The 14,182-nt window shown below is 42.0% G+C and overlaps 1 protein-coding gene across 1 annotated transcript in view; it reads left to right on the forward strand.

Annotated features, from left to right (window-relative positions):
- Positions 1-14,182, forward strand: part of TGFBR3 (transforming growth factor beta receptor 3) — a 219,799-nt gene that overhangs the window by 135,398 nt on the left and 70,219 nt on the right. The window contains exon 4 of the mRNA XM_004455570.5: positions 2,094-2,231. Coding sequence (XP_004455627.2) covers positions 2,094-2,231 — 138 coding nt within the window. The remainder of the gene's footprint in view (positions 1-2,093; positions 2,232-14,182) is intronic.

The following is a 14,182-nucleotide window of genomic DNA, read 5'->3' on the forward strand; positions in this document are numbered from 1 at the left end:
GATGAATACGTATCTCAGGTGTCCTGGGGTAGGCGGTGGAGCTTCTGGTTTTTCTTGGGCATGTGGCTCTCCTCCTCGGGCCTGCAGCTCCTCTTGGTGGAGCAGGCCGTAGATGACGCCGTGCACACCTGCATGGTGCTCAGTTCCTCCACTGCCTCCTCCTTGGAGTGGTGGGGGTGGCTCCCTGGCAGTCCAGGAGAGCCTACAGTCTGTTTTTTTTTAAAGATTTATGTTTATTTATTTCTCTCCCCTTCCACCCCCTCACCCCAGTTTTGTCTGTTCTCTGTGTCCATTAGCTGTGTGTTCTGTGTCTGCTTCTATTCTTATCAGCGGTAATGGGAATCTGTGTCTCTTTTTGTTGCATCATCTTGCTGCGTCAGCTCTATGTGTGTGTGGTGCCGCTCCTGGGCAGGCTGCTCTTTCTTTCACGCTGGGCAGCTCTCCTTGCAGGGCGCACTCCTTGCGCGTGGGGCCTCCCCTATGCAGGGGACACCCCTGCATGGCATGACACTCTTTGCGCACATCAGCACTGTGCGTGGACCAGCTTACCACACAGGTCAAGGAGGCCCTGGGATTGAACCGTGGACCTCCCATGTGGTAGGTGGACACTTTATCCGTTGAGCCAAGTCTGCTTCCCCCTACAGTCTAGTTTTGAAATTAAGACATACACACTAATAAATTAACGAACAAGATGTTATGTACTATAGTGCAAGCTATCCATAGAATAAATTCCTTTTATGGCATTGACAAATAGAGAATTGAAACATTTAGTTGGCACTTACTGAGTGCCTTCCATTTGTTACATGTGCTAAGGAGTGGCTTTTGAAAGATAAATAAGGTTTGGTGCCTTACGTATCAATGACCCGAGAGTACGCTGTAATAAATGACATTTTTCATTGGCTAGTCTTACCAAAAATGGTGGATAATGCATTGAGATCAGCATGAGCTGGTAGCCACTGGGAGGATGTACAGTTGTCTAGCTTTTAGTACGGTTTCCCGCATGATGTCATACACTGAGATCGTAGATTTAGACCATTTAATTCTCATAGGAACTATGGCTAAGATGTCCTGTGATCTCCATTGTATCGCTTAGTCTTAGTCTTTTCCGCTAAAGTTCCCTTTCCTTTCCTTAACACTTTAGGATGATCTTTGCCGAGTTTGCCGTATCTAAATATATGGTACTTGGGTCTTGCCTCACCCCTTTGTACTGTAATCCACTGTGAGCCATGCTTATAGAAAAACATTTGTTGGTATTTCTTTATATGCCCTTTTGCTTTGGGTCGTGTGCTCTACAAGGACTTGGTTGAATTTGCTCTTTCCCACTTTTCCTCACAGATGCTTTTGGTGACACTAATGACAACAGTGGTAAGTTACAATGGTCCTTGGTCCATTGTCAAACTGGCTGCAGTTTTCCTATCCATCCTCATGTTGTGTTTTTTGTTGTTGGATTTTTTGTTTGTTTTCAACTGGACCTATATGTAATCAGTTTTTGTTCTGTGTGCTCTCTGCTTCATTTCTTTGGAAAACCCCTTCGAGCTAATAGCTGGGATGATGAAAGCATTGGCAACTCCCCTCGGCATCCCCCTTCCCTGCTTTAGGCACTTTTCTTTGGCAGAACTCACTTAACTTTCTAGAGGTTTGAGTTTACCTGGGAGAGAAGAAAGTTATTTCTCTGAAGATACAGAGGGACAACCATTTCCCAGGGGATTCTGTTCTCCAACTTTTAGCTTAGTCATTTGACTTGAGAATAAGGCAGTCCTGAACAAACGTAGTTTTTATTCCACCTTTGCCAATTTTGGGGGAAATAATATTTCATTTATTTCTGTTCTACTGTTACTGGGCTGGGAACTGAATCAGGTTTTGATGGAGATTAGTCTGGGATGAGCCATATGAGATAGCCATTTTTTTCTAGTAAAAATTGTCAAATATTGGCAATTTTATATAGCCAACCTAACATACCTATTCATAGAATCTGAACTAGTTTATAACTTGTTTCTTTCAAAGGCAAACTATGGAAAAAGTATTTCAGGGAATGCCTCCAGCGAAATTAAAAGAATGCAGGTGCTAAGATCTCTGCTTTTGTTGCTTCCTAGGTCACTGTGCACGTGAACCCCATTTCCTCACTCCACATTCACCACAAGCCTCTCGTGTTCCTGCTCAACTCCCCGCAGCCCCTGATCTGGCATCTGAAGACAGACAGGCTTGCGGCTGGGGTTTCCAGACGTTTCTTGGTAAGTGTGCAAAGCCCTCAAACTGAATCTTAGCACAGGATATAATGACCCTGAACTTTGCCAGGCTTTTTAAGCTTATTTCATTGAAATAATACCAGAGTCCAAAGTATGCTATATCTGGAGTATGCTTTTTAGAAGTATTTGGACAGCAGGGGTAGATAAGCATTTACAGAAAACAAAACACCCACCTTCTTCTTCCGTGAATAGAATAGTCTTGTCTAGTTTGCACATTGAACAGTGATCCTCTGAGGCCTGAACTTTGCTTTCAGCTCTGAGACCCCCCTCGTGGCATCAGGAGCAATGTAAATCTTGTAAATATCCTCTAGGTGTGTGGTCTCTGACTGTAAAATAACTATACACAAACTCATTCTCTTTGTATATAACACAGCCCTAATTTCTGATATGAGGATCTGTTTGTTGAGTAAGTGACACAACGAGCTCCAAAATGAAATCATTTGTATCTTATTAAAAAAAGCTGGAACCCAGCACTTGTGGAAAGATCCAAATATTACCTACTGTTTGTAAATCATGTCCTTTTGAGTTTGCCAGAACATTCAAGTTTGCTAGTTGTGGAGAAATAGATGGGTTGTTTGGATGGAATTTTTGGGGTATGATATCATGTCTGATGATGAGCAACACTGCAGTGCTGTAGTGATAACTCACATTGTCTCTTGCTAGGACTACATGCTAATGTCCTTAACTGTGGAGCCTTTAAGTTTTTAAACCTCTCTTGCCCAAAGGTGTCCAGAATAAGTTGGGCTGCAGCTAACGGTCTTCCTCTTGCATAATGCCTAAACTTTGTCCAGTTGGTGGCTTGTAATTTACATCTGTAGTTTCTTGTCTCTTTATTTGAAGGGTATATTTTGAAATTATTGAATAAAATAAGAATCCATTGTCAATATAGATATTAGATAAAGACTGAAGAAAGGAGAAGAGAAAGCTCCTTATAGCAGAATACCATTTAATAATATGGAAGGAATGATGCAGTTAGAAAATGGCCATTTTGTAATCATCATGGTAAAATTTGATCAGGCATCATCACTGGATGAACAGTCTAAAGAGGGAGTTTGAAGGACATGTATTTACATAGTCACAAAGCATCTTTCCACAAATAACATTAATTACAAAAGGAAAAATACGATGTACAGTGAAGATACCTCCAGAATACCTTAACCAAGTGGTCAAAATTAACACCACCAAATGGGACAGGTGAAAATGGTGTTCCTTTGAATGTGATACCCTGAGAAAGAACACGGTATCACTTCTGTAGTATTCTAGCCAAAAGTGTGCGTAGCCTGAATCTAATCATGAGAAACATTGCCCAAAACCAAATGGAGTGACAGTCTATAAAAATCTGACTGGGACTGTTAAAAAATATCATTCATGAAAGACAGAGACTGAGGAACCATTGCCGATTAAAGGAGACATAAATGATCTTGAACCTGGATCCTACTGGGTCAGAGGTGGGGGGAGCAGTTGCTATAAAAGACATTATGGGGACAGTTGATGAAACTGGAATTTAGCCTGTATAGTAAAGTGTTGTATCAATGTTATATTTCTAAAATTTGTTAATTGTACTGCTATGTAAGAAAATATCCTTTTTGTTAGGAATCATAGTTATTAAGGGGTAAAGGATCTAATTCAGAAAAAAAATACAGATGCATAGATAGAATAATAAAGCGAATATGGCAAGATACTAAAAACTGGTAATGCAGTTAAAGCATATACAGGAGTTCTTTGTATTATACTTGCAACTTTGCTGTAAATTTGAATTAATTTCAAATAATTAAAAAACCTCAAAGGTACATAGAGGAGTTACTAATAACTTAAAATGTAGCCTTTTCTGAGAATTGCAACTGAGAATTTTTACGTCTAAATTTAACTGGCCAAAAGTCAGTAATTATTTAGCTGTTTTTGTTACTACTATATTCCAGGGATTGCACTAACTGCTCTAATTCTTTATGCCATTTAATTTTCACAATAATCCTATGAAGATTGGGGCAGCTATCCCATTTTATAGATGAGGAAATAAGACAGGTTATTGAGTGGCTAAAATCACATAGCTAATTACCGACAGTTCCAGCTTACTTTACAAGCTCTTGTGCTAAAGTACCTCTCTTCATACTCATAACTCATTATGAACCTCCTGTAATTAAAGGCATTTGTGATAGTAAGACTAATGGCCATGATCCTTAAGTCATATGTACATTTAGCCTTTATATGATAGAGCAGTACTGTCCACTACTGTAGGCACTGGCCAAGCGTGGCTATTTAAATCAATTAAGGGAAGCAGACTTGGCCCAGTGGTTAGGGCATCTGCCTACCACATGGGAGGTCCACGGTTCAAACCCCGGGCCTCCTTGACCCATGTGGAGCTGGCCCACACGCAGTGCTGATGCACGCAAGGAGTGCCATGCCACACAGGGGTGACCCCCACGTGGGAGAGCCCCACGCGCAAGGAGAGTGCCCCGTAAAGAGATCCGCCCAGTGCAAAAGAAAGTGCAGCCTGCCCAAGAATGGCACCGCACACACGGAGAGCTGACATAACAAGATGTCGCAACAAAAAGAAACACAGATTCCCGTGCTGCTGACAACAACAGAAGCGGACAAAGAAGATGCAGCAAATAGACACAGAGAACAGACAACCAGGGTGGGGGTGGGGGAGGAAGGGGAGAGAAATAAATAAATAAACAAGTAAATCTTTTTAAAAAATCAATTAAAATAAAAAGGGCCTCAGTTACCCTAGTACACTTCAGGTACCAATAGCCACAGAAAGGCTAGTGGCTGCCACGTGGGGCAGCTCTGAGAAGGTGGTGAGCACAGGCTTTGCCTAGCCTGGTTCGGATCCAAGCAGTTATCTTGGGTAAAGTACTTAATCTTTCTGTGATTGGTTTTTCCTCAATTGTAATATAGAAATAATAGTTCCTATATCAAATGTTGTTATCTTGATTAAATGAGACAGCATGTGAAAAAACAGTACAGTGCCTAGCACTAATAATTTCATAGACATTATTTTCCATTGTTACTTATTTTTAGTCATAGTAAAGGGCACTTGGGAAGGATGTTGAATTTACATTTGTAATTATAAGCTCAGTACTAGAACAGCACCAGATTGAAAGGACTTGCTCTTTCTCTGGACTGTAGGCCCAGATAAAAAGTGCGGTCATGTATGTTGTAGCAGATAGTTATGCCTGTTACCTTCTGGGTTCCTTCTTTAACCTGCCATCTCCTAGCGTTTTAAGGAAGAGTATCTTAATCCTAGTTATTGTTTATTTGCTTTAATTTTCTTTAAGATCCGTAAGCAGCTTGGCCATTGGCTTAAGATGCACTAACAGTGAAAAATGGAGAGAGTTTTATTAAACAATTTAACGTCAACCCCACTTGGAGTTAATTCCTTATAAGGAGATGGCAGATCAAGTGATGAGCTTTAAATTACTGATTCTGTGAAGGCAGCATGGGGAGAAGTTAAGAATTTAAATTTCAGGACACCTGAACTCTGTTTTGTTGTTCAGAAATCTTTCTTTGTGGCAAATAGTTTTCTCCCATCTGTACATTTCTTCATGGCCAGGAAGAGATGGCGAACATCTGTTGTTCATTTAGGTTCTCAGATCAGCAGACAACAAGTGATGCAAGTCCTCTCAACTCTCCCTAACGGAGAATATGCTAACGGGAGGAAGGGCAGACAAACCCTTCTACTCTCTGTGACCTGAAATGGGTTTCAGTGTCAGCTCATCCACTTAACAGCCACTGCAGCAAGGGGAACCAGTAATCTCCTCCTGGATACAAGACCAGTGGTATATTCTCGATTCATTTACTGTAGTTAATAGTTAAAATTTGGGGATAAGAGAACTAAATTATTTTTTGTGAAGTATCTCATCCAAACGCTTCATAAGACCCATGGAATCTTTTGTAGCCATTCCAATCACTGTCTTTCCCAAAGTGACCCAGAGGGCTTAGAGGAAGGACTCTAAGATGCCCTGTTGAAGCAAGCTAGATAGGGAATCAAGAGATGGATCTGGAACCTGGCAAGAAGTCCACATGCACATCGACACCTCCACGATGGCTGCTGGAGGGACCCCCACCCCCACCCCAAGATTCTGCCATTCGGAATGAGATTTCCTCCAGAAATCAGGAGAAGCCCCGGATGTTCTCCAGGGACCTTATTATTGGGCCCTCCTGGGGGATTGATGGGTGGGGTAATCAATCAATACTGCAAATAGCTGGGACTCATCCTGTGTCATTAGCAAAGGGGTGGAATAATTAGTGGTTTAAAAAGCAAGCGCCAAAGACTTCTTGCTCTCTCTTGCTCTCTCTTGCTCTCTCTTGCTCTCTCTTGCTCTCTCTTGCTCTCTCTTGCTCTCTCTTGCTCTCTCGCTCTCTCGCCTTCACCCTGTCCCAGTGCCAGTCCGTGTGTTTGTTCCTGCTCTCCGCACCCTGCTGTAGCCCTTTTCCCCCTGCCACGATTACCATGCAAATAAAACCTGGGCATTTGTAATCTATAATGGGAAATTGTAGTCTGTAAATCAGCCCTCTTTCTCACTTTTCAGCCCCTTCCTCTCTACCTGGGACCCATGATCTGTTTTCCTCTCCCATTTCTCCTCCCTCCCTACCTTTATAAATTACTGGCCTAACTCACCCGACCGACGTGCTCTTGAAATGGATTTCTGCAACTTAGCTAAGAACCTAGACAAAATCCGGTTATGCTGTGTCCTTGTTTCCTCCCTCATATGCTGCTCTCCTAGGACTGTCCTTACTTTCTAGGTAGAGTCATAGTACTTTAACAATTAGTTTTTGGGGAAAAAAAGCAGTGTGATGGGAAAGTTCAGTAATGGCATTTACTTCTCTGTCAGGATGGCCATTAAATTTAAATACACTTATCTGCATTGTTACAACTGCCCAAAATAAAAAAGGAACTCTTCCATAGTTAGGAGGGCCTTGTGTTACTTCAAATGCCTCAGCCATCCATGTGGGTGGCTTAAAAACATTATACTTTAATACTGCTTAAAGGCATCTGCCTTTTTCTGTCAAATCATTTTAGTCCTTATGATTCCACAGCACAGTCAAGAGGGTGCAAGCCAGGCAGGGAGAAGGTGGGATTTAGTTTCCTTTGCAAGTGCAGTTCCTTTATCCAGTTGTACTGGTTACCTAGGAAATAGTAGTGGGATGAAGAGTGAGTGTTTCAGGTGGAGTTACAAGTAGTGGAGTTTTGAGTATCAGCCACACACACACGATGAAGTCACAGCAATATGGTTTGCCTTTTGCAGGGTATATGGACCCCAGAGAATTTTGAATGTGTTAGGTTTGCCCCTCAGTGTAATCAGAAATAAAAAAGTAAACCTGACTTTTCAGTCTGTCAGGTTGAAGCTATAAGTATAATCATGTAGAAGAGTCATATAAACTTAAACTTATTCCTATTTATACAGTCATTTCCATGTTGAAGAAAAAGTGAGGTAACTCAGTTAGGCAATAGATGTCTGACCATTCAACCTGAGCTTGCTGAAAAAATTGGGGAAAAAGTCTTTTAAAAACAAATTGTCAGGAAGCGGACTTGGCCCAGTGGTTAGGGCATCTGTCTACCACATAGGAGGTCCACGGTTCAAACTCCGGGTCTCCTTGACCTGTGTGGAGCTGGCCCACACACAGTGCTGATGCGCACAAGGAGTGCCCTGCCACGCAGGGGTGTCTCCCACGTAGGGGTGCCCCATGTGTAAGGAGTGCGCCCCGTAAGGAGAGCCGCCCAGCACGAAAACAAGTTCAGCCTGCCCAGGAATGGCACCGCACACGGAGAGCTAACACAAGATGACGCAACAAAAAGAAACACAGATTCCCATGCCGCTGACAACAATACAACAATAGAAGCAGACAAAGAAGAACACACAGCAAATAGACACAGAGAACAGACAGCTGGCGTGGCAGGGGGGAAGGGGAGAGAAATAAAATAAACAAAAAAAAAAAACAAATACAAATTGTCTTTTAAACATGCTGCAATGTGAGTGGACATTTCTCCAAAGAAGATATGCAAATGGCCAATAAGCACATGAATAGATGCTCTGCATCATTAGTCATTGGGGAAATGGAAATCAAAACCACAGTGAGAGACCCCAGCACACTGACTGGGATGGTGTAATAAGGAAATAGAAAGGAGCAAGTGTTCGTGAGGATGTGGAGAAATAGGAACCCTCTCTTACATTGCTGGTGGGAATAAAATGGTACATCCACTTTGGAAAACAGTTTGGCAGTTCCTCAGAAAGTTGAACATAAAGCTTCCATATGACTCAGCAGTTTGATGCATAAGTATACACCCAAGAGAATTGAAAGCCTATGTCCACACAACAACTTGTGGAAGTGTTCATAGCTGCATTGTCATAGTAGCCATAGTAGAAACAACACAAACATCCATGAACTAAAGAACAGACAAATTACTTGATATATACCATGGAATATTATTCAGCCATAAAAAGGAATAAAGTACTAATACATGTTACAACACGGCTGAACCTTAAAAGCATTATGCTAAGTGAAAAAAAAAAAAAAAGCCAGGTGCAAAAGGCCACGTATCGTATGATTCCATTTAGATGAAATGTCCAGTACAGGCATTTCCATAAAGACATAAAGTAGATTAGTGGTTGCCAGGGCCTGGAGGCAGAAGAGAAGAGTGACTGCTCACGGGTGTAGGATTTCTTTTTGGAGTGATGAAAATGGATTTAGGTAGTGATGAATATGCTAACCTCTATGAATATAATAATAAAAACACTGAGTTGTTTTTACTTTAAAAGGGTGAACTTTATGGTATGTGAATTATAGCTCAATAAAACTTAGGAAAAAAACTTGCTGCAGTGCTCATTTAAAAATTGATGGTGTAAAATCAGTGAGCTCGATTTCAAAATGTATCTTTTTACTTTATTCCACGTACTTTCTGATTTACTTTTTAATATATCTTGCTTCATTTGCGTTCCAACCCTGAGCTCTCTATTTTCAAGGGCTACAGACTTGGACCCCGTGAGAATCAAGCAGGAATGCTCATGATGAGACCCTAATACCTAGCTTCTAATACCATAAAATGTCTAATCCAGAGACTGTGCCCAGTTTTTTTGTCAGGATTAGTTGCCCTGCATGATCACAAGGATTATCTAAGATTAGAATACTATCAAGAAATAAGCAGCATTTTTCAACCTTATCCCCCCTTGGAATTACTGTGCTTTTGATCCTTGCTCCCAGCCATTTATTATTAAAGTCAGGGAAGGAATGTAAGTGAATATGTGTATGCTTGGGTGGGTGAGTGAGGGGTGCACAGGGTGTTGGTCTCTGAGGTAGGGTTACCAGATTTAGCAAATAAAACCACAGGATAGTGGTGTGTTGGTGAGGAGTGTTACACAGGAGTTCTATACATGTGCATGATTGTTTTGAAAGTTCACAACTTCTGCAATAAAAATATATTTAAAATAAAAAACACAACAGGATGACCCATTATATTTGAATTTCGTATCAACAAAATTTTTTTTTAGTTAGCCCATGCAATATTTGGAACATATGCTAAAAAATTACTCATTGTTTATCTGAAATGCAAATTTAACTTGATGTCCTCTATTTTATCTGACAATCCTCTTTGGAGGTACTCGGGTTTTTCTTTCTAGGTTTTTTTTTTTTTTAAGATTTATTTATTTATTTCTCTCCCCTCCCTCCACCCCGGTTGTCTGTTCTCTGTGTTTTTTTGCTGCGTCTTGTTTCTTTGTCCGCTTCTGTTGTTGTCAGCGGCATGGGAATCTGTGTTTCTTTTTGTTGCGTCATCTTGTTGTGTCAGCTCTCCATGTGGGCGGCGCCATTCCTGGGCAGGCTCTACGCTGGGCGGCTCTCCTTATGGGGCATACTCCTTGCACGTGGGGCTCCCCTCCGCGAGGGACACCCCTGCGTGGCACAGCACTCCTTGCACACGTCAGCACTGCGTGTGGGCCAGCTGCACATGGGTCAAGGAGGCCCAGGGTTTGAACCGCAGACCTCCCATGTGGTAGACGGATGCCCTAACCACTGGGCCAAGTCCGTTTCCCTTTCTTTCTAGTTTAACACCTTGGCCTGGGTGTCAGGAGGCCCGAGTTTCATGTCTTGTCCCTGCCACTAACAAAATCACTTAAGTACTCGGACCTCAGTTTCCTCATCTCTAAAGTGAAGGGGTTGTATCAGCTGATCTCTAAAGTTCCTCCCGGCTTTGAAACAGTCTGATTCTTTGATAATACAACTGGTAGATATTATATCCCAATTTAATTGGAAACAGAAAATGGGATTCTAAACAGTGTCTCTTCAGCAAATCCAAGTAAATAACAAGTCAGGGCAGTTGAAATAAATGAGAGAAACAAAACTCTGTGCTATTGGCTTTAGGTTAAAACAAATAAAAATTTAATACTAATAAAAATGTAAATTAATACCAAGAATATGCTTAATATTTAAAAACTAATTTTGCATTTTTAAGAGAGGGGAGGAGTGGGTAAAGGTGTTGGGGTTGCCAAAATCTGGTTTATTCCTTTTACTTAAACTGAAGGAAAAAAAGGTCCAAATATTTTGGGCCTCTGCCACCAAACCACAGGGAGTTCTCTGGTCTGCACTGCAGTTTGGATGACTGACAAGGCTCAGTGAAAAACAAGTGCTATTTGTTTTCCTGTGCCTAGTATTTAACTGGAAATCAGAAGGCTGAATTTCCAATCAGTTGTTAAATAGCCCCATATGGGTGTTGAGCTCTGTGCTAGGAAGGGACCTGCACAGCCTGTACCCCAGCATGTCTAGTTGTTACCTTTCATGAGTCCAAGCAATGTGTAACTGAGGGTTGGAGTGTACACAAGTGCCCTAAGAATAACTCAGACATTCACGCTTGTTTGTCGAGGAGGGAACTGTTTTCATGTCTTCTCTATTGTGTTACATTCGAAAATCTGGAAATAATTTTTTTTTTCCTTTTCTAATTTCCTGTTCTCCCTTCTTTGGTAGTTTCCTTCCCCCCATGTTTAGAAAAACATGGACTAGCATATCGGGTTTGACAATTGATGTATCTACATTTTCATTCCTCTAGCGTGCACTTTTTGAGCACCTGCAGTACAGGATGCTGAGAACCATGCTAGATAGATGTGGACAATGCAGAGAGAAATGAGATGAATCGCTTGTCCTCAAGGAGCTTCCTGTTGTGCTGGAGAGGGGGTGAGAAATTGGGAATTGCAGTTCAGTGTAATAAGTACCGTTGTTGGATCCTGAAAATTGGAGAGAATAAGAATCTTCTTGCAAATGCAGTTAAGGCCTCTCCCTCCATGAGGGTGACTTAGGAGCAGCGAGTGGCAGGTAGGCCAGGGTCATAGTTTCTACTCAACCAGGAGAGTCACTGCTGCAAACCCAGGGGTCTGGACACACCATTCTGGGTTTTCCAGTGAGCTCTTTCTCCAAAGAAGTTCTCTCTTGAAGGCAGATTAACTAACTAAACATTTCAAGATTGGTTCTTCTTTTTATAATGTCCCTCGTAGAATGACTCACTATGTCCTGTGGGATATTCCAAGTGGTTGTGTACCAAGCAGTTTTGTTCCAGAGGCTGCTTATCTGTTGGTTTTGTGGCTTGTCTAAAAGAGCCTTAATTATAAGGGGCTTGATCCTCTCATGAACTAAGGTCAGTCAACTACCATATTTCCTAGGAATGAGTTTCTGGCCCTTTTGTGGTTAGAGAGCTCTTCCTAAATGTCACTCTGGCATTTAGAGTGTTGGAAAGAATCCAGTTTCAGCTGGTAATCCTGATCCAGAAGAGTTTTTGAAAGACTCCCAAGATTTATCCTGACATGCTGGGTTAAAGCTGGTGAGGGCTGCCAGTGGTCCCTGGCCCGTGGGAGGTTTGCTTGGGTGTAGGGTGTACTCTTCCTGAGCAAGACATCCTGTCCGGGAGGGATCACATGCGTATAGACTTTTCCTGGCTCTGGTTGGCCTTGCTGTGTCCTTTTGTGCAAGCAAGAGCCCCAGTCCTGTGAAGGCTCTGCTTTCACTCAACATGTTGAGGTTAAATAAACTAGTCTTAACAGGGGAGAGAAGGTTGATGTTCCTTTGTGTAGAGGTCTGTTATATCCTTTAAGGCTTTGTCATCGCAGGCTAATCTGGTAATCTGATGCATCTGCCCTTCCCAAGCATTGGGCAGTTGTATCCAATGTTACATCTCTGGTGCCCTTGGTATAACACTAAACAGCTCCAGAGAGCTGTTTGGTAGAAAGAGCAAGTGTTTTGTTAAGGAAGGTTGTAGAATATTTTCTTTGTGTTGAGAGGAGAGGGGGAAAAAAAATCTGTCCCCCAGGAGACTTTGGTGAGGCTGACTTGAAAGCTTGTGGCTCCCAATGCATTAGGGCAGCCAAGTAGGTCAAGCCCTCAGCATTGTTGCAAGTATCTCTGAACATGGCCCTTCAAGCAATGATTGTCACTGTGGGCCCTGAGGGGAGGGGGAAAGAGGTATTGAATAGGTGGAATCAGTGTGACTGTGGGGCAATGGAAGTGTTGCACAAGATTATGCAAGGATGGATGTAGGGCATGTTAAATTACACCCAAAAAATGTATAGGGGCCTATAGGCTAAAATGTAAATCATAATGTAAAACATAAGATAACTAAAAATTTAGAAAATTGTGTAGTCTAAAATACAGACCACAATGCAAACCCAAGTGTAACCTTGTTTAAAAGCTATTGTCTCAATATCTGTACATCAGTTGCAGTAAATATAGTATGAACATGTAAAAAGATTATTGCTGGGCAAGGGACAAAGTGTCTGATGATGAATATGTGGGAGTACTGTATATTGTATATATGAATTACTGTGGTCTAAAACTTTTGTGAAGACAAGCTTAATAATTAGAAGAAAAAGAAAATAAAGAAAAAGAGAGGACATTGACCCTGAGGAAGAGATGGAAGAAGTTGCCTTGCCAGTGTGCATGCAGGGCAACACTTATTGCAGTGATGGAAGGCAAAACATTAAAAACAAAGCTTTTTCATTTTTTAATTTTTTGATACCCCAATTTATTTTTAATTTAATTTTTCTAAATTAGTATGTATTCTAATACATACTCTAAACCCATCACTATATCCCATTTTACTATTCATGGAACCTGACAATATATTGGGCTTCATTTTCAGGGAGATTTTGGACCACAGAGGGGTTTGATGGTGGTGGGAGAGGAATACTGGTGTGGGGTGTTAATTGGTGGGGGGTGCATGGTTGGGAGGGAGTTCTCCAGGGCATATGTGTGGGGTGCATAAAAATGTTTGGATATTTTTGTAATGGTTACAGTTGGGAACAATGGCTGGGGGAGTGCTTAGTTCCTGGCCGGGGGAGCTCTGTTGCATTCCCCAGTGGAACAGCAACAATCCTCTGAGTGCAATGGCTAAGACCAATAAGGAAGGATGGTCCAACAATGAGCCCTTGATGCTAATGACTATGCTTGTGGGCCTTTGTGCCTGAAATAAGAACTAGGCCTAGAACTGTAGGGTGCCTAAGAGTTACCTCCTGAGAGCCTCCATGTTACTCAAATGTGGCCAGCCTCGAAGACAAACTCAGCATGTAAATTCCCCCCAGCGTGGGACATGACTCCTGGGGATAAGCCTCCCTGGCACCTAGGGATTACCACCAAGTACCAGCTGATGATGTGGCTGGAGAATGATCTTGAATAAAAGTGTCAACTCAGACCAGCAGAATATCTCAGCCTACATGTAATATCAGGAGTTAAAAATGCTTTTTGACCCTGAATAAAAGGGGGAAATGGAAAGGACAAATGAGTTTATATGGCTATGAGTCTCCAAAAAAGAGCTGGGAGGTCATCAGAGGGGTCGCCCTTACGCACACCTCAGCAGAGTCCCAGAGACAGCTAAAGTAGATACAACCCCAGGTATTGGTTCTTCTGAGTGCTACAGAGACCCACAGGTTCATAGGTCATGCCAGATGGACTTCAGTGCC

This window comes from Dasypus novemcinctus, chromosome 9 (assembly GCF_030445035.2).
Source record: "Dasypus novemcinctus isolate mDasNov1 chromosome 9, mDasNov1.1.hap2, whole genome shotgun sequence".
NCBI lineage: Eukaryota > Metazoa > Chordata > Mammalia > Cingulata > Dasypodidae > Dasypus > Dasypus novemcinctus.